At 31.6% G+C, this 26,543-nt stretch overlaps 2 protein-coding genes across 9 annotated transcripts in view; one reads left to right on the top strand and one right to left on the bottom strand.

Annotated features, from left to right (window-relative positions):
- Positions 1 to 211: 211 nt before the first annotated feature.
- On the top strand, positions 212 to 3,465 carry LOC130897812 (dnaJ homolog subfamily C member 8). The gene is made up of 4 exons (XM_057806727.1): positions 212 to 367; positions 505 to 825; positions 959 to 1,195; positions 3,262 to 3,465. Exons 1-4 carry the CDS (start codon positions 317 to 319, stop codon positions 3,382 to 3,384), a joined length of 732 nt encoding a protein of 243 aa, XP_057662710.1. The 5' UTR covers positions 212 to 316; the 3' UTR covers positions 3,385 to 3,465.
- Positions 3,466 to 12,984: 9,519 nt separating this feature from the next.
- The window catches only part of LOC130898064 (uncharacterized), a 299,991-nt gene continuing 286,432 nt past the window's right edge, over positions 12,985 to 26,543 (bottom strand). For all 8 annotated transcript variants that reach the window (XM_057807100.1, XM_057807102.1, XM_057807104.1 and 5 more), the window contains 5 exons: positions 24,581 to 24,775; positions 21,501 to 21,755; positions 18,457 to 18,644; positions 18,021 to 18,229; positions 12,985 to 13,364 (listed from right to left, as the gene is read on the bottom strand). In XM_057807100.1, coding sequence (XP_057663083.1) covers positions 13,222 to 13,364; positions 18,021 to 18,229; positions 18,457 to 18,644; positions 21,501 to 21,755; positions 24,581 to 24,775 — 990 coding nt within the window. In that variant the 3' untranslated portion in view covers positions 12,985 to 13,221. The remainder of the gene's footprint in view (positions 13,365 to 18,020; positions 18,230 to 18,456; positions 18,645 to 21,500; positions 21,756 to 24,580; positions 24,776 to 26,543) is intronic.

The following is a 26,543-nucleotide window of genomic DNA, read 5'->3' as shown; positions in this document are numbered from 1 at the left end:
TAAGGGATCTTCTTTCGCGATAATGTTCATGTTTTTTATTATAATAAAGTTATTTTCTGGTACGATTTGAAATATTTTAATAAGGATTTTGCAAATTTATTAATTATATTAATAATGCGATATAATTCTAATTGCAAAGTATAATCAGCTAGAAAACGCTCAGCAATGTAGTACCAACATAACGTGAACCAGACTAAATTGCAAAGACAATGTCAATTGTCAATGTTATTCTAAAAATATTGTGATGAGAAAAGTTTCCAAACAAATGTTATACCTAGTATAATTTATAGTTGGTTGCTGAGAATCATTTTCTAAGATGTCTACAAGTGTAGATGCTGATCACAAATTTAATACATTTTATACAGAAGTGAGTACTACATAAAATCATTCTTGTAGGTTTGTTCAGAAAGAAAAATTGTAAATATAACTAGTTTTTTAAGTTTTGTCATTAACACTGTTGTTATAATCAATAGTAATTTACTTTTGACATTTTTTTTCTTTTAGGTGAAAGAAATAGAAAAAAGAGATTCTGTTTTGACACCTAAACAACAAATTGAACGACTGCTTCGACCTGGATCCACTTATAGAAATTTGAACCCTTTCGATGTTCTACAAGTTGAACCAGAAACTCCCCTTGACGAAATAAAGAAAAAATATAGACGTCTATCTATTTTAGTGCATCCTGACAAAAATCAAGATGATCCTGATAGAGCCCAACAAGCCTTTGAAGCTGTTAACAAAGCATGGAAAACATTAGAAAATGAAGACACGAGGAAAAAGTGCATGGACATAATCGAAGAAGCAGTTGGCAGAACAGATTTAATGGTGCGTATTTCCAAAATATTTTCTATTAAAATACTGAATAGATTAATATGTGAAAAGCCTTTTTTTCCAATTTACTTGAATGTATGTTATTATTTGATTATATCCACATATTTGACCACATTAGCGTTTGTAGCTTGCAGAGAAGAAAAAGAAAGCAAAAAAGGAAGGAAAAGATTCTATACCAGAAGATGATCCTGCTCAATACAAACATGCAGTTTATGTTTTGACTATGAAACTATTTGCAGATATGGAACGTAAGAGGCGTGAATTAGCCGAAAGAGATCAAGAAGAAAGGAAAAGAAAAAGAGAAGCAGAAATCGAAGAAGAAGAGTCAGCCAAAGCGCAAAAAGAATGGCAGAAAAATTTCGAGGTTAGTATATTGCTTTTCTGAACCAGTGGGAAGTTATCCATGGGTTTCTACCATAGGTATTTTTTACTGAAAGTTTGAGAAACAATGTCAATAGAGGAGGCATATAATGACATTATAATTGGCTACATAATTTTACTACCAAAAATTGAAGATTAAGTGGTTAAAAAATTTTTAAACATGTGTTTTATACATATTTCATGATTCTGAATTGAAGACTCAAAATATAAAGAAAAATTATTTCACTATACAAATGTTTATCTAATTAGAAAACAATTAACCAAAAATTGTGGTGGAAGTATTTTTTATAACTTCAAAAAATTAATAAAGTATACTTTATATAAATATGGAAGAAAATGTAGTTGATTTTCTTTACTCTTTGGCAAAAAGGCAAAATATCACTTTGAAATGATAATAGCACATGTTCAACAAATGGCAGATATCTTAAATTTAGAAATTAGAATATTTTAATTATCCTGTTAAAAAAGATGCCTGGAATTGTGGTGTGTATAAAGTATATTTACTAAAAGACATGTCAAAATTGCACGTCTCATAAACATTAATAGAGCTTACCAGAATGGTGCTGACTGAGTGTAAATCACATATAATTATGAGAGATAGAAAAACTCATGAAATAGATATAAATCAAGGAGTCAGACAGGGTGACGGACTATCAACAACTCTATTTAATATTTGACTAGACATAGTAATAAAAGACTGCAAGCTGAGAGGTACAATTATTACTAAAGATGTCCAAATATTAGCGTACACAGATGATCTGACGATAATAACAAGAATTGTAATGAGCCTGAAGGAAACATTCTTGAAGATCGAGCAAGAAACTAGTAAAAGAGGATTAGAACTAAATGAAGGGAAGACTAAGTATATGGAGTTGAAAAGGAAAACAAATGGCGCCAAACATAAGAATATAGAGGTAAGGAAATATGTATTAGAAGGGGTTAACAATTTTAAATACTTAAGAGTAACAGTTAACAACCATAATGAACGAGGAAAGGGAATTACTCAAAGGATCCAATCAGGCTACCGAGCATATCATAAATCTACAGAACAGTCCAGCAGTAGCCTATGGAAGAAAAATGATGATTCTTTCGAAAGCTGATGAAGAAAAACTTAACACTTTCGAAAGAAAAATGATAAGAAGAATACATGGGCCAAAAAAAGTGAAGTACAGGACATTATAGAATCCTAATGAATGCGGAAATTAGAGAAATCTTAAATATGGAGACTAGCACCAGATATATAAAATCGCAGCGATTACGATGGCTAGGACACATAAAACAGATGAAAAATAATAGTGAAGTTAAAAAAATAACACTGGCACAAAGGAATACCAAAAAGCCAATAGGAAAGTCAAGTAACAAGTGATCTGAATTAAATGGGAGTCCGTGGATGGTGGAGTAAACCCAGGACAGGACTTTGGTGAACAAAACAAAGAAATAAAATATGTTTCTTGTAACAGGTATAAACGCTACATATATGCAAATATCAAAGATGACGTTGTGTACACATATATGTGAATTATGTAATAATTAAATTTAAATAGAAATACTCACATCAAAATTATTGATTAATATGTTCTTTATTCAGTGTTCTTTGCAATAGTTAAATAAAATTTGGAAACATTTTGGGGCTTAGATTTCAAAATGAACGAAGCTCGTCAGCTCTCAAACGTAATCTTTATGAATTTTTTTTGTTACAAAAAATACTACATACATCTTAATTTTTGGTTAATTGTTTTCTAATTAGGTGAACTTTGTTATAGTTAAAACTTTTCTTTATTTTTTGGGTCTTTGGTTCAGAATCATGAAATATGTCCATAAACACAAGTTTAAAAATTTTTTATCCACTTAACCTTCAATTTTTGGTGGTAAAATTATGTAGCTTATTATAATGTCATTATTTGTCTCCTCTATTAACATTTTTTCGCCAAAAATTTTAATTTCATTTTGTGAAAAAATGGTAGAAATCCGTGGATAACTTCACACGGTCATTTGTGACAGTATTCAATACCAGTAATTCAATTTGGAACTATTAATTCTGTTTTTTAGGAATCGAGACAAAATAGAGTCAATAGTTGGCAAAATTTTCAAGCTAGTAAAAAATCTAAAGACAAATCGAGTAAAAAAATTAAAACCTTCAAACCACCGAAAAATAAACCAGAATCCAGATAAGGAATGGGAAATGAACTTTTGTAATAAGTGTGTAGTAAATAATTATATGATTCTGTTATTTGAAATAAAAGATTTTTTTGCTAGTTTATTGGAATTGGTAAAAAGAAATATTTTATCTGACTTAGGCTGACTGCCTACCATGCAAATGTTTTGAAACAAAGGTTGCAAACCAGTTCTTCTTGCAACAGTTTGGCAACCCCAGCAACATATAACATCGGGGAGTCGCACACAAGGTTACTTGAATGTAACTATTTGCAATCGGCTGTAAAAAGCAAAAAGCTATAAACGTTCTATCTGCCTCAGACAGCGTTTTTGTGCTGCAACGAATAGTTTAGAGTTCACATTTTGAATTAGGTATGGATGGATCCGATATTCCCTCTGTAAACTGCATTGTCTGCAGTATTGATAATAATCACTGACGTCTTCCTCATCTGAGTCTGAATACATTGAAAAATTACTTTTCACTTCTGCACCAACTGATTTAATACTGATTAGGAGTCGTATCCGTGTGTGCTCAAGTTTTATTTTGATTGCAAAACTGTTGCAAAATCAACTGGTTTGCATCCTTGGCTTCAAAACAGTTGAATCGTGGGCGGTTGGCTTTAGTGTAATTGAGTGAATGATTTTTTGTATCAACCATATCATTATTTCAACACAAATCGAAATGGGGATAAATTTTATCAGTTTTGTTTATTGAAATACTTTCATCCAATTTAACTGTTTTTATTATGATCTCATTGCTTTAAAAATCATGTCATACTTTTTCTATATATGGAAATTTTTGTGTTTAGGAAAGTTTTTCATTATAAATATTATGATAAGAAGTTCTTCATGGTGTGAAATATAAAATTCAATCTTAACTTCTTTGAATTTAACGCCAACGAAACAATATGCCTTTGCATTACTTAAAAAACACGAACGTCACACGCCGTATAGACGAAACTTCGATGTTGTCGTTATCGCTTTACAACACTTTTTCGCCTTTTTTTAAACACACCCCGTATTTCGGTACTTACGATGCTGGTGTGTACGGTTCGACGTGGCGAAAATCATACTACGACGTATCCCATAAACTTCACTTCCGCCTTGGTACCCTGTTAGAGCATCTACTTGAGACATTTTCATACTCTATAAAATGTCAAAAAAGACTTAAAACTTTGGAGCTAAACTTAGGGATATGCAAAAAATTGATCCTTTTTTAACAATTCTAGACTGTCGTTCCCCTAACTCCCAACATAGATCTTTGAATCTGCCCCTATTTGGAAGTCTCTAATAAACCACAATGAAATCTTCGTTTTAAGAAAAAATATTTAATTTGTAATATATATTTGGTTCCTCATATTTTAAGCATACAATTTTCAAGAAACTCGTATAATTTTTTGTTTTAGCTGTGAAAAGTTCCTAAAAGATTCAAATAACTAATATATGTGATTGTATTCCTGTAACTTCCTGAAAACAACACGTTTTCAGAAAATAAGTCCCGAGATAAATTGAAGTTCTGGGCGTTTAAGGCCAACTCGCTACATTTACCTATCGAATAGGTCTTGCAAGTACTGCTGTACCTGGTATTATGTTGGACAGAGCACCTGCCTTGGTAGTTTTGTAAATCAGAGTCAGGTTTGCGACACCTCTTCTATACTATAAGCTGTTTTTAGTGAGTTCTTGATTCTTGAAGTGTTTCGTCCACCATCTTCCGCAATTCAACGATGTACTATTCGTTACTATGCAAACTAACTAGGTAAAGTGAAAATATAAGCTTTTTTATTTCAAATTAGCTGACTCGGCAGACTTCGTACTGCCTCAATAAAAAAATAAAAGACCTAAACTTTTGTATAAAATAAACTTAAAACAAACAAAAGTAACCATTTTTTTATTAAAACAAAAAAAATGCTCGTTATCACATTGTTATATCACATAGGTGGGGAACCTGCGGCCTCCGCGAGGTTCTTGTGCGGCCCTTTGCCACCTAGTACAAAATGGTAAAGTGTTTTTTCTTTTTCCTTATTCTTTTCTTTTTTCATTTAGAAGGAATATTGGGAATTAAAAAATTGTAGAATTGTCAGGTAATTGAAAAATTATTTATTCGGATATTTCAGAATTCCAGAAATCAATTATGCTTTTTTCAGAGTATTGCCGAAATGTTGGTTTTATATCCAAATAAATAATTTTACACTTTACTGAAAATTCCACATTGTTTATGTAATTTACATATCTAAAAGAAACGAATAATGTTCTATGTAATATTTATTTGAAAATAAAGTAAAATTACAAAATATTATTTAGAAAATTTGTCATACAGAGCAACCACATGCTAGCAGACGATATTGATTGGTTGCATCATCGATTACACAGAGCCATTCATTAGTCAGCTGATTGTCTTTGCAAAAAAAATTTAAAGTAGCGCTAGCAGCGCCAACTACCTTGTCTAAGAAGTAAACAAAACTCGGTTTCAGATCTCCCATTTGAGTGTCACACCTTGCTTTGGCTTCTCTGACTCACATCTCACACCGCTTCCCTGTTGCGATCTTCAGCAAACTGTAGTTAACAGTGCGTGCTTATAACAGTTACACGGTTTTATTGTATTTCTAGAAAGTATACACTTTGTTAAAGATATTAATTGAAATTCGTTTTTTTATCCGTCATGTCAAATAGCAAGAGAAGAAAATTAGGTGATGAAAACAGAACATTTAATGTAGAATAGGAGTTAGATCTTTACTGCTGAGAAAGATAAAATAATGGGTTTGTTGTGCAATACAGTTTTAAGTACTTTAAACAAAGCGAATGCAAATAAACACTATTTGACTCGTAAAGAACATAAATATTTCGCTTTAGAAGGTGAATCACGAAAAGCTGCTCTTCAAAAGTTGAAAAATGAGAAGCATCATCACCAGGCATCTTTTAGTGCCTTTGTAAATCAAAATTCCTCTGCAGTTACTGTTACGTATAAAATAGCACATATACTTGGAAAAAGGGGGAAACAATTTAGTGACATTGTTGAAGCAGTAAGTATGCTAGATCCAAGAAATGTCGACAAATACAAACAATTACTTCTTTCCAGAAGAACTGTAACAGATCAACAGCACGAATTAGCGCAAAATGTAATAGAGCAACTTCATACAATTATACAAAATGGGGATGTTTATTTTTCAATTGCTTCAGATGAAAGCACTAATAAAACAGATTCAGCACAAGTTTTATATTTTATTCGTGCTATAACTAAAGATTTTCAATGTTACGAAGAACTACTTGCGTTGGGTACACTAACTGGAAGAACTCGCGGAGCCGATATTTTCGAAAACTTCAAAGAAGTATGTAATAAATTACAATTGAATGTCAGTAATTTAGTCAGTGTCTGCACCGATGGCGCACCTTCCATGAGAGGCAAAAAAGAAGGATTCGTTGCTTTGTTAAAAAAGAAAAACTTAAACTTGAAAAAATTGATATCATTTCACTGCATTCTGCATCAGCAAAATCTTTGCGCAAAATCTACTATTTTGCAAGACACTCTGGATAGAACCATTGCCATTGTCAGCTATATTCGCGTAAATGCAATGCGTCATCGTGAATTTCGGCAGATGCTCTCTTTAGATGAGGAAACGTATAGTGTTGACCTACCATACTACTGCAAGGTTTGCTGGCTTTCAACAGGTCAAGTTTTGATAAAAGTTTTGTCTTTACGACGACAAATTTTAAACTTTTATCAAGTACAAGGAAAACAATGTGATCTATCAGATGAAGTATTATACATATACAATTACTGTCAAACAAAAAACAAAGCCAAATAAGTCAATAACTTAGTGAATAAAAAAATATCTTTTATTGTATTTTTTTATAATATTTTTATATTATTTTATATGTATATTATATTTAAAATTTTGTAGTATTTATTTTATTCTTTCTATATAATGCAATAAATTGTGAAATCTATAGAAAAACTATAATAATTTCACAAAACTCACTTTCTTAGGTCAATCAGCTTATGCGGCCTCTCTTATTGCTGTCTAATTTAAATGTGGCCTCTAATGGTAAAAAGGTTCCCCACCTCTGTTATATCATGTTGCTTACTTACAAAACAGAGTTTTCTTATAATACTGACTATTTAATAAGGTTTCAATAAGATATTGACAGGTACACACAGTTATTATAATGTCTGTTAATAAATCTAAAACTTTCTGATGAACTATATTTTTTGTTTTGTTTTGGGGTGCGTAAATACACAAAGATGACGGTTTTCTGTTGCGCGAACATGCGACGTATAATTGTCCATGCGCGAAACAGGTACACAAGTTGATTTCGCAAACTTCCAAGACTGGCCTTGCGATTTATTTATTTTCATCGGAAAGGCCAGACGTACCGGAAATTGTAAATGTTTAAAATTCGTTGGTATCATCGGTATACGCGAGATCAAAACATCCTCTCCTTTGTATTTTCCCTTTATGATTGTTGCCTCAATGACGTTATTCATTCCCTTTTTGGAAGCCAGTCTTGTTCCATTGCACAGTCGAGGTTGATTAATGTTATGCAACATACTTTTAACTGCAAATTGTGAGGTGGTAATTCAGGCAATTCCAGTGAATTAAAAACCCCGTGGGATAGTTGACAACGTCATCCTGGTTCATTACGGTGTCGAAGGGAACCAACTGTCCCGGAAGAAAAATCTGAATGGTCGCATTGAGATCCTTGATTACCCGCGACGACCTAAGTCAGGTCGTCTTCTCCTCATCATCCTCATATATATAACTCGAGAACGGCTGGAACGATTTGGCTAATTTTGGTCTTGAATTATGAGAAGGTTTAAAAGGTGAATAAATAAAAAAATGCTTGGAATTAAATAAAAACAAAAATTTCGTTTTTTCTTGGATGTGTTAATTGTCGTTCAGAAATCAAATTGAAAGTGTGGTTTAAAATGAATAACTAATTAAAATTTTTATATTTTTCTAACTACATATTTATTCTTAGGAGGTGAAAAATAAACTTAATTTTAGCTAACCACAGTTGGTAGATTAACTATCCATTAACATATTTTTATGCAGATTGATAAATCTTAAGTTTTGATTTGACGAGGTGGACGCCACCAATAGATGGCATTGGAGAGTTGGCGTCCACAACACGTCTTTTCTTACTGTACATCGTAGCTTGAATTATGTGTTTTCTTAGCTTTGGTTGCCGAATTACCCCAATAACAGATGGCGCCAAAATTATTTAAAATATTATATTCAACCCTTAAGCTGTGTTGTATTATTTTGGGTGCCTATAGCAAAGTTGCAATTTAAGTTCATTATTGTATTGTGTTCGTTGTGTTATTGTTGAGTTTCGTTGGTTGTGCATTTGGATTATTTTTTTATTTGAGAATCTTTGAACTTGTATATATATTTCGTTTTTTAGGTAAATGGATATTATTACAATTAATATACATCACTACTCTATTAGTTATTTTATTCAAATTATAAGAGGCGCTAGATGTATAAATGCTACAGCTTACAATTTCGAAAAGAAAACTGTATATTTAGCGAACTACTTACTAAAATGTATTTATATAACAAATAATCACAAAAATGAATTTTAGTTTCAATTTTATTATATAGGTATATTGCAAAAAACACATTTAACAAGAGATAATTTTATTTGCTAGTAAGTACCCGTTTTTATGACCATACATACTTGGTTCAGATAAGTAGACCTTTTGCCTGCTTTTATTATACCATTAAACAAACAGATGGTTTTGTAAGCATTTATGGTCTCATTGTAAAATATAATTTCTGAAAGTTGAAGGTAGCAACAAGCTCCTCAAGTAAATTTTTCCAGTCGCACATTATAAATGAATTTATCATCCCAACAAATATTGATGTAAGTTATTTATTTCACGATTTACCTATTCATAGCTTCCTACAGTAATAATAGAAACAGCCTATTTAAAACTATAGAACAAATGAATTATTTTTAAAAAATGTTACGTATAAAAAATCCTGGAGAAGAGCAATTTATATTTTCAACTGTAGTAGTTGGTGTCTTTTTTGTAACGTTATAACTATATTAAATATGACGTCTTGGATATATTTTTTGTATTGCATTTTAATAGGTTATAACAGATTTGTGAATAAAATCATTTTGTTAAATTAGTACCAGTAGTAATATAAATATATTTAACTCAACAATGAGCTCAGTTTTAACATTTCTATATTATTTTGTGGTCAATCCAAAAAGTATAAATAGATAATGCAATAAATAATATTTTCGATTATTATAACTTTTGGCTCTCCAATATGAAACTAAGACCGGTCCTGGGTTAGTCGGTACACTTATCGGTAGGGATGAGGCCATTGTATAAATATCTTTACACAAAACTGACAAAACGATTATAAGTAGGTATTTTAGTAGTAGTTGATAGGACAATTTTTTTTTCTTTATTAGAAAGAGTTTTTTTATTTATTGGTCTTATTTGTATATTTTTTATTTCTGGTTTTGTTACAATTCTTTTGAATGGTCTTTTTTGTTTGATTTTAAAAACCCTTTTTAAAGATAAGTATGAGAGTGTTTTTACCGTTATTGTGAGCATACCAAGAAATTTCAATGATGTGTAGTTGTTTTTGAGAATGATACATAGGTATGGAATTATCTTAACACAATTCGGGAAAATTCTGTCATTCCGATGATGATATAAGATACAATTAGGGAAATTCCAAATAAGGGTACTACTAGTCGTTATTCCATTTATGCCCTTATTGAAATGAAATAAATTCAAGTTTTTGAACATAAAAAAATATTTTACCATAACCATTACAATAAATATGTATGTTAACATTGATGTTCCTTATTTCAGGTAATGCTGTTTTGGCAAACCTAAGCCAGAAATCACTAAGAAATAAGCTGATCTGCAGCAAACATTTCAGTGAAAATATTAGTCAATCTAAAAGATTGCCTACTACTGCTATACCATTCCGCTACAAAAATGATGAAGGTTCAGAAAGTGAATTAGATAGGGAAAATTTGGATGAACAAATAATCCAATTGAATGTTTCCTCACATCCACAAACATATTCAAATAGTGATTTTATTGCCCCGACTCATTCCAGAAACATTGACATGACAGATATTTCTATCAGTAACCATGAAGGAAGAGTGGTTGAAAAAGTTACAGAACCTTCCAACTTGTTCTATGAGAATTAGAGGTAGGAAGCAGTCATTGCAAGAAGAAAATGAACGGTTGAGAAAGAAACTAACCAATGCTAGGAAAAAAGTCAACAACCTGAATACTCAATTGAAGCTACAAAAAAAAAGGATTATGAAAACGCAACTCTCTGCGAACGTTTTGTATGGAGAAGGAACTCTCACGAATTGTATAAAATCTCTTGTGAATATACTTCATAACTTCACATTATATTGAAAATACAAAATTTTAACTCATCCTATTCTATTTATATTGAAATCCGTCTATTTACAATTTAACTGAAAGTCCAAGCATTAGGTAATGCCATAAGATGTTTATTGTCCGACCTCTGACCTGTTAGAACCTTCATGCTAAAAAATTATCATCTAGATATCTTTAGAATTATAAGCAACAAGTAGATTTAGTAAGATCCGAATATCGACGACGGCATTTCTTCAAGAAAGGACATATTAGTATGATTTATTAGGAATTAGGATTTTAGGAATTATTAGTCCGATATTGTATTATGATACATTTAGTATATTTCATCTCGTTATGTTTAAAATATTAGTATAGTTAGAATTTTTTACAAGTTATTGTTTTTGATTTTATCAAATATATTAATATAGTACGAAAGCGGAACAAAATCAAAAATATTTTTCCCAGGAAGAAAGGGGAAAATCAAATCAAATCAACTGAAATCGCAAATTCTTATAATTTCAGTCACCAAAGGAAAGTATATATATTTTATATACCTTTGTGCAAGGATCCTTCTCCCTATTGCAAATTTAAGTGATTAACATATTAATGAACAATTATTTGTTTCATTTGCTAGTACTACACGAACTCATTACAAAAATCTTTTTTTATACTTTGAAATTGGTGACAATTAGTACTGAAATTAAGTTTATTTTCGGTTCGAGATGAATACATGATATAACATTATTAGAAACATAAATTTCAAAATACTCCCTATCTATCTATTGTAAAGATTCCTATCGAATAGGTAATTTGTGTCACTTTCGTAATAAAAGTAAAATCGGCAACAATGTACTGTCAGTTCGAATGTCGAAGATAAAGAAAATTTCACATTTAGTTGGGATATTTCCAAAAAAATTTAGTTGTTGAAAATAGTGCTGTTTATTTCAGATGGCACTAAGCTATGGGTCACTTTTAAGAAGAACGAATGTAAAAGTAACTAGATGGCGTGCAAAATTGCCTCAAATGTTTTTAACATTGTCACTGTTCTATTCTTTATACAATGGTGATAGTGACATTTCAAGTTATGTGCTCCTTTTTCTGTTGACTTTTTGGATAGTGACACTTTCCTGATAAGTGCACCAGAACTTCTCACTTTGATTAATTACAATTTGTACGATGATAAGATCAAAGATCTCAATGCGACCATTCAGAATTTTCTTCCGGGACAGTTGGATCCTTCAAATCACTCGACACCGTTATGAACCAGGATGACTTAGTCAACTTTCCCATGGACTTTTTAAATTCACTGGAATTGCTTGGACTACCACCTCACGATTTGCAGTTAGAAGTAGGATCAGTTATCATCACGCTGCGTAACATTAATCAACCTCGATTTGCAATAGAACAAAACTGGCTGTGAAAAAGGTGATAAATAACGTCATTGAGGCAACAATCATAAAAGGAAAATATAAAGGTGAAGATGTCTTGATCCTGCGTATACCGATGATTTACTATTCGATTTTAAACGTTTAAACTTTCCGGTACGTCTGGCCTTTGAGATGACCATAAATAAATCGCAAGGCCAGTCGTTGGAAGTTTATGGAATCAACTTGTTGAGTTGGATTTCACATTAACAATGAATGCCGTTATTAGGTAAAAATTTCTCGAATAATAATTAATATTAAGTTAAATTTTTTCGAATAATAACGGCATGTATTGTTAATGTGAAATCCCACTCCTCAATCTTTTGCCATGACTTACTTCGTTATGAAAACACTTAGGAATTTATCCTCAAATTGAACTTTCCTTATTGATGGGATGAACACTTTCAAAAGCTTGGATTTTTAGTTAAATAAAGAGTCACAATTTCCAAAATTTGCTGCAAGCTCCAATATAATGGTTTTTGTTCTAACTAGTCAGCAAAGACTATCCGCCTATTTCATACTTTAACGGATAGTATCAGAAAATCTGCAGATTAACTGGTTAATGAGCCCAATAACGTATTCTGCATTTTTATGTTGACATATACACTTCTCCTTAGAGATGTAGCCACTTATGCGATAGAAATATGACCTTGGCAATATAAATACAACTACATTTAACTTCTGCAATATTTTATTTCATCAATATAAAGAAAAGGAAACATATTCTTGGTATCTTTAATATAGTTACTGTTTATAATAGATGCCTTTTTATTTTTATATCTGTGTATTTTATAATTCATCATGGGTTGGGGATTTCATATAACCAAAAACATAGAAAACATTTATTATGATAAGAAAATATAGTTTGTTAGAATTACAATTACCTAAAAAGGTATACATTAAATAACTAGTAATAAAAATTTACTTACAGCTTAAAATGATTATACATTTTTAAACTCATGTACATATCAATAACATATCAACAAACATTCAAAAATATCGATTATTAATAACATCTTTATAGGATTTCGAACATATTTTTTCATTAATTATCGAGTATGAACGTTATGATCCACGTGACTCTAGAGATGATCGCAATGATAATGAGCCTTCCACCCAAAAATTGGGTTTCTCCAGCATATTCTTCCATAATGACATTTCTCTTCCTGATGCATCCATCCAATCAACTGGCTTTCCATAATGTTTTCCTATAAAAAATACATTTAATAATAAGATACAAACGAAATAAATTGAAGGAGATAATGAAGATATTAACTTTTGGTATGTCTTGTTGACATACATGTCATCTCATGTAGAAGAATTCCATGAAATATTCCCAATAAGAAGGTCAACTTGCATCTAAATTTCAATAACACAAAATTAGTTCTGCCACTTACCAATCATGGCGCTAGTGTAATGAAAATGTGTTTTTATTGTCTTAGGGTATGTTCTGTGATGCCAGGTTTGTATAAAAAATATCAAAAAGGAAAAAGAAAAAAATAGTACACGGTCTTCAATAATACATCTTCAAATTAATATAGGTTATGATTAGTAGGACAATGAATTCGAATAAGAGAATTTTCTTTTTGTTTGTGTAATCAATTTTAGTATAACCTGAGGAATATACATATATTTTTAAAATTCTATTCAGTTTCAGAAGGTGGGCCAAAATTTATTCCATAAATGTTTATGCAATTCTAAGATACGAATTGTTTTTCATTTCTTGGATGTACTTCACTTTATCTATTATTAACAGCGCCTGTTGCCTCAACTTTTGTAACCTTTGACCCAGCTTATGAGACATAAGTAGCTTATTGGTTCCAATACAAGTTTCCAATACAGCGTATATCTTTCTATGTCAAGTCGTCTCAGTATTTGAATGAGTTTATGATATTTAATCAAAAGCTTTTTTCTATTAATGGTCGAAGCAGTTCTGAACCAGTACTTGGATGCTTCTCTCTTATCGATACCCCTTCTAAATCGGAATTTAAACGAAGCAATACAGCTTTCGTATTTAATGGAAATTAAATTGTCGCATTTAGCGGACGAAACCGTTGTACCATATATAGCGGAATTGTTCGGTGACAAACTCAAAACGTTCTGGAGCGGACGCCATGTTTCGTAGCGCTTTTAATTCATACTAAGTAGCGGTAGCGGAAGTGAAATTTGTTAAATCGACTGTGTTCCGTGATCAAACGTCAAGTTGTAACCTTTCTTAGAAAAAAAAATGATTGAATTTGTTTATTAAGATAAGAATAAACAATTGGGACTACTGAATTATTCTCTATAAAATACACATTATAATTCTCTGAAAAGGAACTATACAAAGTACCTTCACATTTACCACTTAATGTAACACTTGTTAAATTCAATAAAAGCAACCAAAACAGTCTTTGTTTTGAAAATACACCTGTCATAAACCAACTAGACACAGAAAACAAAAAAGGTGTTGACAGCGAACGCTCAACATGTTCCCTACCCTACCGTTACCGATAGGTAGCAGTAACGCTATGGAAGGAATAGAAGACAAACTGGAAAAAAAAGCTTGATCGATATACAACCGCAGTCTTCAGTAATGCAGTCATATCCACTAATTGAGTTGCATTAATGTATTTCCGAAAATTACTTAAGTTCCTTGCGTAATTGATTTTGGTATAGTATGGAAATTTTATTTCCGAATTAGAGTTTCAGCAATATAGGAGTAGAGTGAATTAATATAGACGTGGACAAGCAACTTTTTTTTTTTATTTCCAATAAAAAAAATACACAAATATTCATTCGATTCTAAAAGGAATTAATTTTTTAATCGATGAATTCCACTTCTATGTTTTATTAAAAGCGCCTTGAGACATTTGCCTTCAAACAAATATAGTAAACACGAAATGACCTTAAGTGATCTTTTACAATTGTACATCAGTTATTATAAAAACCTAGTGCAATGGAACAGTCAGTATTCGAGAAATATTTTATTGTCAATGAAAAATGGCAAGTCATCCTTAAAAAGAAAAGTATGATGAAGAAATTCTTTACGAATGGTTTTATATTATTCAGTCATGCTTCAGTAGAATCATTTATTATCTTATTCTAACTGTAGTTTCATAGATGATATTGAAAATGATTGGTACAGTTTAATGTCAAGATTAAGTGATTACAATTTCACTTGTGAGATGTGCTAACAAGGAACTGAGACTGCACTGCAAATAAATGCGATAAGTAAACTCCGAAGAGAAATAAAAGTCCAGTAGTTTCAAAACAATATTTTGAAAATAAGGTAGATAATCATTTTTCTAACTTTATATAAATATACTGTTGGGATTTATTAGTCTAGCCTTTCTTTTAAAGCTTATGGATATCAAACTTTTTCGTGTATTGAGGATCCTGGTTTACATTAACTTATAATTTTATAAAATGTGAAAGAATAACATATTCGTCGAGATTTTTAGCTAAGAATGTTTCAAGATATGAAAAACAGTCATCCATCTAGGGAAAAAAAAACAGTACTGAAATGTTCCTCGATAAAATAATATTCTCATATATTTTTTTGGGGAAAACTTTGTCTTCCGCTAGATGGAAAACGATTTTTTTTCAAATGTTTAAGATAACTTGTAAATTTGGGCTAAATCATAAACTGATATTTTGATTAATATTAAATGCAACATGTTATGTACATCGATTTCCACAATTCACTATTTTCAAATTAAAAATTTATTAAATAATCATTATTGTAAATGTTATTCTCATCAAGATTAAAGATAATTTGATGTATTTCTATATCTATAGTTGGTTACAGTTAAATTCCCTGTCAAACAAATATATCACTGTTCTGATAAGTTTTGTGTACTCTACGGCTATAATTGTCGACCTGTGTGACCAACCAAACCCAATAAAATGAAATTAGAGAAGTTGTAATTTCAAACAGTTTTCCAAGCTGAATATACTACCACTACATAAATACTTTCAAATTGATTCCTATTGTTGATTATTCCCATTGTATCGAACATATCAGTCTCTATTTCTTGGTACATTGTTTGATTCATTTTCCACTTAACATTGAAAGATACTAGGACGTGGCTATCATAAGTGTGAGACCAATCATCACATATGCGCCAGTGGTTTGGGTTACTAGAACTAGTGTGAATACCACGAGGACCAATCTCTCAAAAGTACAAAGACTGGCTTGCTTGTGTGCAACCGGGGTCATGGAACAGCTGCACTAGAAGTGATTCTAAGTCACCCACCTCTCCACATAGTACTGCAACGCGTGGCAGATAAAACATCACCTGTTCAAAGACGGAATCACCAAAGAAAAACTGACCTAAATACTGACCAAACCTGGGATAAAAAAATTTACTTCGATACTAAGCTGTAGGAGTAAGTGGGATTATAATACCATACAAGAAATGAACAGAAATATCATTAAATGGTATACGAACGGATCTAAAACAGCAGACAACTGGAATAGGAGTGTACGGGTCCAGAACCTAAACATTCTGAAAGTCTGAGCAACACAATAAGCATTTTTGAAGCAGAAATTTATGCAGCTGAAAAATGTGTCCAGTTCAATCTAGAGAGGAACTTTCACAAACAGGAGATCATCATCCTGTCCGATAGTAAGGAGCTTCAAGCTCCAATATCATAAAATCAAACGTGCTAGGCAAGGAATGGATTTCTACATTGGACGGGACGTACCGGAGGGAAGGAAAATGAAATAGCTGATAAGTAGCTCGCTAAAGCGATGAATGAGACCTGAACCCTTCTGTGGTATCAATTACATAACAATGGAAAGCACTGGAAAAGAAAATAAAACCATTTATAGGGATAACCTACAGGGATTGAGACAGGCAAAGGCTGTCCTGGGAAACTATAACCAGAGAAGATCTGTTGAATGTGCCAACAATCTACGAATACTAACAGTAATCCTACGGGTCTACTTGGCAGAAAAAGTGGCGTGCAGATTCAGAGCACTACACCTGGGAGCGTATGAAATAGAAGATGAAGATCTCTGGCAGCTACATCCATTCCACATTCTGAACTTCCCCAGTATCGCAGCAAGAAATGGGAACACAATAGATCCTCGGGGTCGCAGTGTATATGATACCCTAATATCCAAACACACACATCATAGGTTTAAGAAATGCCTTTTAGAAACCATCTTTTTCCAAAATCAAAACGAAAAACAGGGAAAATTTGTTCCGGTTCATAATCATAAAATACTGGATTAGGGACAGGGCTGGATTAAGCTAGGGGCTTGGGGAGGCCCCCATCATTTGGAAATCATTTTGTATTTTTTGATGTGTTGACACCACAAATCTAACGTATTGATATTATTTTGTGAATTTTTCCGGGTTTCCGAATTCCTTAAGGGGGCCCCGTCATTATTTTAGCCCCGGGCCTTATAAATCTTAATCCGGCCCTGATTAGGGAGACTAGTTTTCACGAAATTAACTGAAATGATTGTGACAAGAGGTATGTTGGATAAACTAAGAAGTGTATTAAAGGGATAAATATAATAATATAAGTTTATAAAGAAATGTACCCAACAATACATTGTGAGAAGCTTCCAACAACATTGATATTGTTTATATAGGGAAAAATGGCTTATTCTTTACAGTGCGAATGAATGTGAAATTTCCCGTTAAAGTGGTGTTTCAAGACGATAATTTGATTATTGAAACGTGCATCAGACAACGTAATTGTGAGTGTTGTTATAGTGTAAAAAAGTATTGTGAAAGTCGCTAAAATCATTTGATGTAAATGATGAGTAAAAAAAAAGTCGCGGAGATAAGTGGCGAAAACTTCCGTAAGGTAACAAGGTTTGGTTACTAAATTAGATTACACAACTAACAGTTAACTTACGCTCTTACCTGTTCCAAGTGAAAACCTCACACCTCCCAAGAATTCATTACTAGCCAGTCTATCGTGATCCCATACAGTTAATTCTAAACATCTTTCTGCTAGTTCTTGTAATGAAACGTCGTCGTATACAAAAGTATAATTCCATACCGGATTGGTTGTTCGTCTCGCAATTGGAGTTTTTTGTTTGGAACTTCGACCCTTGTCTGGGAGAAGATAACTAAAAAAATAAAATTATAACCAATCAACTGCTAAATTTAATAAAATAAATTTAGTAATTTTTGGTTAAAATAAGAGGTTTTGATCTAATTAATTTTTCAAAATTATCTTGTAATAAGAAATAGAGAATACATTATGAAAGTGTGATTATAATTACAACTTACTTGAATAAGAACAAAGTTTCTAAGAGAATATGTAGTTTTAAATTATTATCCCAATCACACTCACCTTTTACAGAATGGATCAGATGTACCATTAGCTTTAACCGCAGTTAAAGATTTAGCTTCTTTAATTAAAACGTGTAGCGCTCCTCTTGATCTTTTACCTTTCTTTTGAATTGTCATATCTGGAGGAACGAATTTCAAACACACTATTATATCGCCTTTATATGAAGAAACGTCTTCGAAAGGTTCCGTCTGAAAACAAGTTATTTAAATATTATTTAGAATTTAGTATATAAGTCCATAGTAAAGTTAAACCAGTATGCAACATGGCCGGAATTAAATATTATTATTAGAGTCATTTACAAAGTAGAAGGTACTTTCCAGTAAATATACTCTCATATTATTGCGAAATGCGGGAAAAGATGATATCAATTTGATTTCAATTGGCAACTGATTGAGCATTTTTTTTGCATTGTAAAAAAAGAGCCCTTAACTATTTCTGGACGTGGAGAAGGTAGGGAAAGGTCGTGCTCCGCGTTACTAAGTGGATAGCCGTGCAACGATCTTTCTGAAATTGGAGAAGCGTAGTTACGAATTAGGCAAACGGATTCAAAGATGAATAAGTTTCAGAATTTGAAATTTTTTAAAGAAGTCCCTGCAATGAGCACTGTTGTTTGGTCCGAGTAAATATCTAACACCTTTTGTAGTTTGAAGTTTTCGCTCATATTGAGTTACACCATACGTACCTCAAAGGGAAGGGCATATCGGAGATGTGACTCAATAAGGGCATAATACACTGTTAAGTGGTTAGATAAATTCAGTTCTTTGGAAACTGATCTCAGCGCAAAGCAGGAGGAACGTAATATTTTAGATAAGGCGGCAATATGTAACTCCCATTTCAAGGAATTGTCCACAACAAGCCCTAAGAAGTTTACAGATTACATTTTACGTCATTGGTGGTGTTATTTAATAAAAAAGGCTGCAATGTATTTTTATATGATAAAACGTTGGTTTTAGAAACGTTGATATTGAGAAGATTAGATTCGCACCATAATTTAATGGTGATCAGGTCCTATGAAGTCCTATGAAGTAATCAGGGTTGCTCGAAGAAAAACTAGTGTCGTCTGCAAATAGACATATTTTACCACTGATGTCTAGATAGGCGATGTCGTTTATAAACAGAAGAAATAAAATAGGGCCTAGTACTGAGCCTATTGGCTTGCAAGAAGACATCGTTATATCAACCCCTAAAAGCTGACTTCTGTTGGTAAGGTATCAGTTAAAGCATGCGAGAGGTGTTCCCCTGAAACCGTAGTACTGCAATTTGTTGATTAAAACATTATGATTAACACAATCGAAAGCCTTAGAAAAATAAAGTTGTTGCAAGGAAGTGATGGCTGTTTATGCTAGAGTACACATTATTTAGGGAGAATATAGCATCACACAAATTTCTATGATTTTAGATAACTTGGAAAGAATGCAATTTGGCGATAATTCGATGCTTGATTCTTCTCTCCTCCTTTATGCAGAGGTATAATTATAGCCGTCTCAAGGCAATTGGCAATTTCTTTAGAAAACAAAGGAAAAATTGGCAACGCAATAATAAGGTTTATGTAAATATGGGCAAGTGAAATGAAAATAGAATTGAACACGATTGAACCTATAGGGCTGGTAGCCATTCATAGACCTTAATCTAAAATATAATCTTTTTACGCAATTTCTGAACATGACGTCTAACTCTACTCAACCTCTAGACAGTTCATCACAATGCACAGCAATAAAGCTTTGATGCCCGTTATATTTCATTTAATTTTCAAGTTCTTAATAAAAATGTCGATTTAGTGACTTAATTATTTGAAATGAAATACAAACGAGGGATTCTAAAGATTTAATTAACCTCATTGTCGTTAGAAAATGCGGAATCAATTCGAACTTCGATTCATTGATTTGGCCATCGTTTTTATCGAGGCGATGAATTGTTTTAGTGAAAGAAGACATTTTTTTTCTGTTAATGGGGCCATTTGTTTCTGGTTTCCTTTCTCAGTCGGTCTAATAATATACAATAATAGTCTCTTTTGGATGTGTTTACATTACATACATTAGTGTATGCAATATGTTTCTCAAAAAACAACTTTTACCAATTACAGTCCGTTCAAATAACTGCCATTTTGATTCTGGTGTGTGGTGGTCTCATGCATGAACACGTATTGATGACATAGGTTTTTTTTGTTAAAACGCATTATTTGTTTAACGCAAATTATTCCAATTGAGTCTTCGAAAAGAAAATGCGATGTTTTGCGACTGGCGTAAGAAATACAAGGTAAAAAGTACTGGTGAAAGTGCCATTTTCCGAACTAAAATTAGTACTATAAAGTTGACTTTACAGTACAGTATGAAAAAAAATCATTTTACAAAACTTCATCAAATAACTAGTTGTAGTTAATGCCTCAAAATTTGATAGGTTTAGTTTGAGGGATGGTGCTTCTAAATAATATCAAAAAATGACTTATCCTGACCTCTATCAGTCAAACCAAAGATTTTCGCGTCTTCTTTGCATACAATTATACAAAAAATATGTAGTTTTTGAAATCACGGACATATGACACATAATAACTTGTCAAGTATGTCAGGTATTCAATACAAATTAGTACTCCATTCCACTTCAAATATGCGTGAAAATTGTTATTTGACTTATCAGCCAATGCATATTTCATAAATAAAACGAAAAATGTACTTTCGGTTGATATAAATAATTTATAACAAAATATTTCCTTACAAATGTACATTCTTGGATACACATGTAGCCCAAAATTAAATTTCATTTTGCGTGATATAAAGCCTTGGTTTTTCCTGAAAATTCAACCTTCTGGTTTTAGATCATGTTATACTATGTTAGGAACATACCTCTAGTCAGGATTCTACTGAAATAGGGGGGGTATTTTTTCCAAAATAATATATGTGGACTCTAATACAATTATCTCAGTTACCACAAATTGACTGACCTATTTATTTTTTAAATCAGATACAATAGAAAAAAATACTAAATCATCAAATGGATAAAACTCATATATTTCCCGAAATTTTATTTTTCATTAATACGTCACTTACCCTTTCTTGTAGATTGTACCACTTGGGTGTAGGATCATCAAAAACTTTATTCTCTAAAGTCATCATGACCTCCCCAAGGAAATCATTTCTACCAAACATATCCGAATGCCAAACAGTTAACCACAAAGTTCTTGTTTCTAAACCGTTTAAAGAAATGTGGAACTTGAGACATTCGTCGAAGACCGGATTGAGCGTGTGTTTTTTCACTTTCGTTTTTCTTTTGCCGCTTTTTGATTTATCGGGCAATAGATATACCTGAAACATAGATTAATGTTGTTTTAAATCATTAGTTAAAAATCATTTAAAATATTTGTTTCCATTCGTAGATTCAATATTTTTTTTAAAGAAGTAAAGGAAAAAGCCTGAGCTTAACTCTGCCAAAATAGAGCAACTAAATTTTGGTGAAGAATCTATGGGCCACTATAGTTGACCGAGCATCAGTAACTAATTAGAAACGATAGTTCTGGATCTACAACTTAAGTCAGTAGTTAATCAAGGCTGAGTAATGATAAAATGAATTCGATCTGGTGTTTTCATTTAATGTGTAATTGATGGTGTAACGTATACTAGATCAAATGAACATAATTAACCGTCAAGAAAGAAACAATCATGACTAAGGTTTGAATTTTGAGAGTTGAATAAAACTCTTGAAATACGAGTGGATTAGGTTCATCCTAGACTCATCAACATATTTAGACTTAGCTTCAATATCGCTACATTAGAGTAAGGTGAAAAATTTATCCACTATTCATTACTCTCATGTGATGTAATAGTTCTTGTAATCACGTAACGACAAAACTACATATTTTTTTTTACTATGGGAATATGATTGCTTTCATCTGTCTCCAATACGTGAAAACTGCTGCTGCTAATAAACCCTCAAGCAATCAGCAAATCCATAAGTTTCTTCACCGATTCCCATTCAAATCCTTTAGGTATTGTGTTAAATTGACACCACTGCACAGGATTGTGGCGAGTAAAAAACAGGACAATGTTGTCCTGACATCAAATATCAGAACAGTTAACCTGAAAGTAGGAATGTGATGCATTTCACCACGTTACCCAGGGTATGGAAACTCGATAGTGCGAGCGTAGCGTACTCTCTTGGTTCATTAGCAGAAATAATATGTTTATAGATTTATAGGTAACACTAGGGGCTATGATATTCAGCCAATCACACAACAGCATTGATATAATATAATGGATGTATAGTGGATCTGCGGTTGATACCTAACTCACCTAACACACTTAACACTTATTTTCATTGCATTACGTGTTCAGTCATACAGAAGTGTCTGAAGTTGGCGTAGAAGTGTTTAGTGTCAAATAGACAACTAAAACGTAAGGATGTGAATATTTACTAATATATATTATCTATATGTCTATATGTCTATATTATATATATATATATATATATATATATATATATATATATATATATATATATATTAACCAAGAAGAGTCTTGGTTAATTATATTGAGGAAGTTGCTCTTATTTTGGGTTTGCTTTTCCTTCTGAAGCCCAGTTGAGAATTGTCTGGCTAACCCGGGCCTATTTTATGGAAAATATAACAGAAAATTTGAAAAAATGCTCAAAATATTTCAGCCCTTTGTGTTACAAAAACTGCTCTTGTGTTTTAACCCTCAACTTGTCAAGCTGTCGATGAAATACCAGATCTTGCAGTTGGATTTGTATAAATCATCATGTATGAAATAGAAGTCTTAAGATTTCTGGCTGCTACAGCCATCCCATATTCTGAACTTTCTAAGAGAAGGAATTAATTAGTTGTAAACACTGGCTTCCCCAGTATCGCAGCAATAAAGGGAGCCACAATTGATCCCTTGGGTCACGGTGTAGAAGATACTCCAATATATATGTACGTATATTTATTTATCTATATGATTATTTTGTATTTTTTTCGAATGTAATATAAAACTTTTTTTTTCCTCATTTTTTTGTTTCGTATTGAAGCCCAATTCTCCCCATAATTAAAAATTAATATTTTTCAAACAATTCAATGAAGTTGTATGAACCAAAACAATCGTGTACGTTGTACCATGTACGTTTAGTACTGCTAATGAACTAAGAGATGACGCTGAAACGAGAACTCGAGTTTGCTATCTAAAGAATGTGATTGATCTATGAAGTTACCTATACATAAAAAATAGTTATCCACATAACAATGTGGCTATTTAACAAAATAAACGTCGTATCTCTAAATAAAACCCCCTTACATTATGTAAAAAGTCGCGGTTGAAAATGTTAATCGGCGATTGAATCATTTATTCCAATTTATAGACACTCTCTGTATAATATTAATTTTAGTGAAATAATCAGTGTACGTATAAAATGACAGTCACATAATAGTTTCAGCTGATAAGTTTTAAAACGGCTTCTGTTAATATCCATGTTAAAATCTGACCTGAATCAGATGCTACAATTAATACGCATGCAATAATTGCAGTAACCTTGTGAACTTTAAAGGTCGAATTGTATACATATTTGGTTTGAAATAAATGAAACTTGGCAACGATTATTTATACCTATTTATATATTTTGGCGTTCATGTCCTTAAACTTTGTTTTCGGTTTATTTTCAGAATGTTTATCTTGTTTGTTGTGATTTTATTTTCAGTTAACGGAAATGTAAGCAAATCCTTCAAGAAAGAAAGATTTTCCCTTCAATATATTCAAACCATTGGAAAAATATTATCGCATTGTATGCATGAAAATATCGTCTATTTTAGCTGAAGATTTTTTGCGAAGTCTATTCGTAGATCCTTATAGAGATTCAAGTGAGTTATAATGTTTCTAATTAATGTTTTCTCACTTGAATTATTTAATAAAAAGTTTTTAACGTATTTCTTTTCATAATTTAATAATAAATTTAATAATTTAATTCATTTACTGTAAAGGTATTAATCCAAGATACAAACTATCAAAGCTAAAGCCTTTATTTTCACTTATGGAAATTTTCAAACTTCTTTGTCGTTGTTAATTTTTTTTATTTTATCGTACCAATTATAAATTTTTGCAGTTTAAAATTATCGATTTTTAATAATAAAAAATATAGTACTCACTTTAACATAAGGATCTGATCTATTCCTTTTTATATCCACAGGCGCCAAATCTCTGCATTGTTTAATTTGAATTTCTAATGCACCAGCTTTGTAGTTGTATTGTAAACCGAATTCTACTTGCCCCCTAACAGCAACTGAGCCGTACCTGCCTTCTCCGGCTCCAGAGTACACGCTCGCCATTGAATCCGAGCGAGCCTGCAAATTTAATAAATTAAATTCATAATTATACTTAATGAAAATGACTTATAGTAAAAACATTAATTCAAATAGGACCTTTCGAAAAGTCTGTTAATAGATCTACGTGGACTAAGATTAGGTTAGGTTATATGTACCAAATTAAGGAATGAAAAATAATGTTTACTCCCCGTATAAAATTCTGAGTAAAAAGCTTTGGGAAAACTGTGTTGAACATGTTATCAAAGAAGAAGATAAGTATATGGTATCACCCTCTTTACAATCCATCATAATTCAATCAAATGATGACTTTAGTTCATACTTTGGAATTGAAATCTTTTTTTTCCTTTTCTTTTATTACCAAAGATATCATTTTCCTCTATGGTTTTTGCTCTGAAATTTCGTTTTCCAATGAAAAAAATAAGGTACAAAAAAGGCTCAGTTCACGTCTATTACCCTGTTTAAACCAAACGCCATTACAGGTAGGTACATTTTACTCGTCTATTTACGTTTTATAGTATATTCAGTTGTAGCAAGTTAATAAGGTATAATAATGATTTTTTTCTAAGTTCCGAGTAGGACTACAATAAAGTGCATGTCTTAATAATGGCATATAACTTCCAATTTATAATAATTCGATTGCCTTTTAACGAATATTTTCTCGCATAACATATACATATACATACGTATTTATAAAAATAATAAATTTATAAAATGAGGTATCTACGCCTATGGTAGATTAAACAAAATTGTCGGCAAGTGTTATAGGATATAAGTTTTTATATCTGCAATTGATATATGAAGAACTATACCTGATATTAGGCTCTTTAAACCACGTGGTTCAGAATGGCGTTTCAGAGTTTGAATTGAGATTTTTGTATTTGTTGAAAGTGATTTAATCAGGATCGATTTTGTTATGAAATACATACATACATTTGAAGATATTGATGCAGGAAAATCGGAATTTGAATCGGAGTGATGCCAATATTTCAATGATTTCTACTACAACCGATCACACTTTGGTGTGAAATTTCTAAAAAAACCTATAAAGTCATGAAATAGTAAAATAAGAGAGATCAGTAGCAAAACAACATATAAAAAAAAAATGCGATTTAACGTAGTTTATTCCTCTTATTCGAATCGCAACAATTTATATTTCGAACCAGAATATCAATTCAATATGCTACATTAGGCTGTAGCTGTGTGGCAAACTAAACATTTCCAAATCGCTCGATCTGAAGAAGTGTAAAATAGATTACTGAATCTTATCCAATAAGTGTTTGTTTTTGTTTAAATCTAAAGTCTACAATAACAGACTTGCACTTCTTTTTCGTTACTGTCCTCTAGGACCGTATATTTTGTCTCGAAGAGTTAGCTGCAGAAAACTATATCGATTTTCATTTCGTGTTGATCCTCCTATAACACTAGATGCTCTTTATCATGTGTTATAATTTTTGTCTTCTAAACAGTCTAATAAATCTATAGGGATATATATGCTGCTGTTTCATCATACGAAAAGTACGTTTTTGCTTTGTATAAAATTGAGTAGAAGATTTCAGAATTATCAGAGTTTAAAACTATGGAAAAGCAAAAAAAGCAATCAATAGAATCTAAGAGACAGTTAACAACTTCAGTTAACAACTAGTAAAAATTAATTAAATGATATGATATTTTATGCATTTTCGTACTTTTATTTTTTCAATTTTTTATAAATAAACAAATGACTATGGTTGATATACAATAGGATTTTAAGTGAGTAGAGTTAATGATGAAAAGGACGTACTAATTA

The sequence above is a fragment of the Diorhabda carinulata genome, chromosome 9 (genome assembly GCF_026250575.1).
Source record: "Diorhabda carinulata isolate Delta chromosome 9, icDioCari1.1, whole genome shotgun sequence".
Taxonomy (NCBI): Eukaryota; Metazoa; Arthropoda; class Insecta; order Coleoptera; family Chrysomelidae; genus Diorhabda; species Diorhabda carinulata.
The sequence above is the reverse complement of the archived record's forward strand: the minus strand, read 5'-3'. Positions and strand labels throughout refer to the sequence as shown.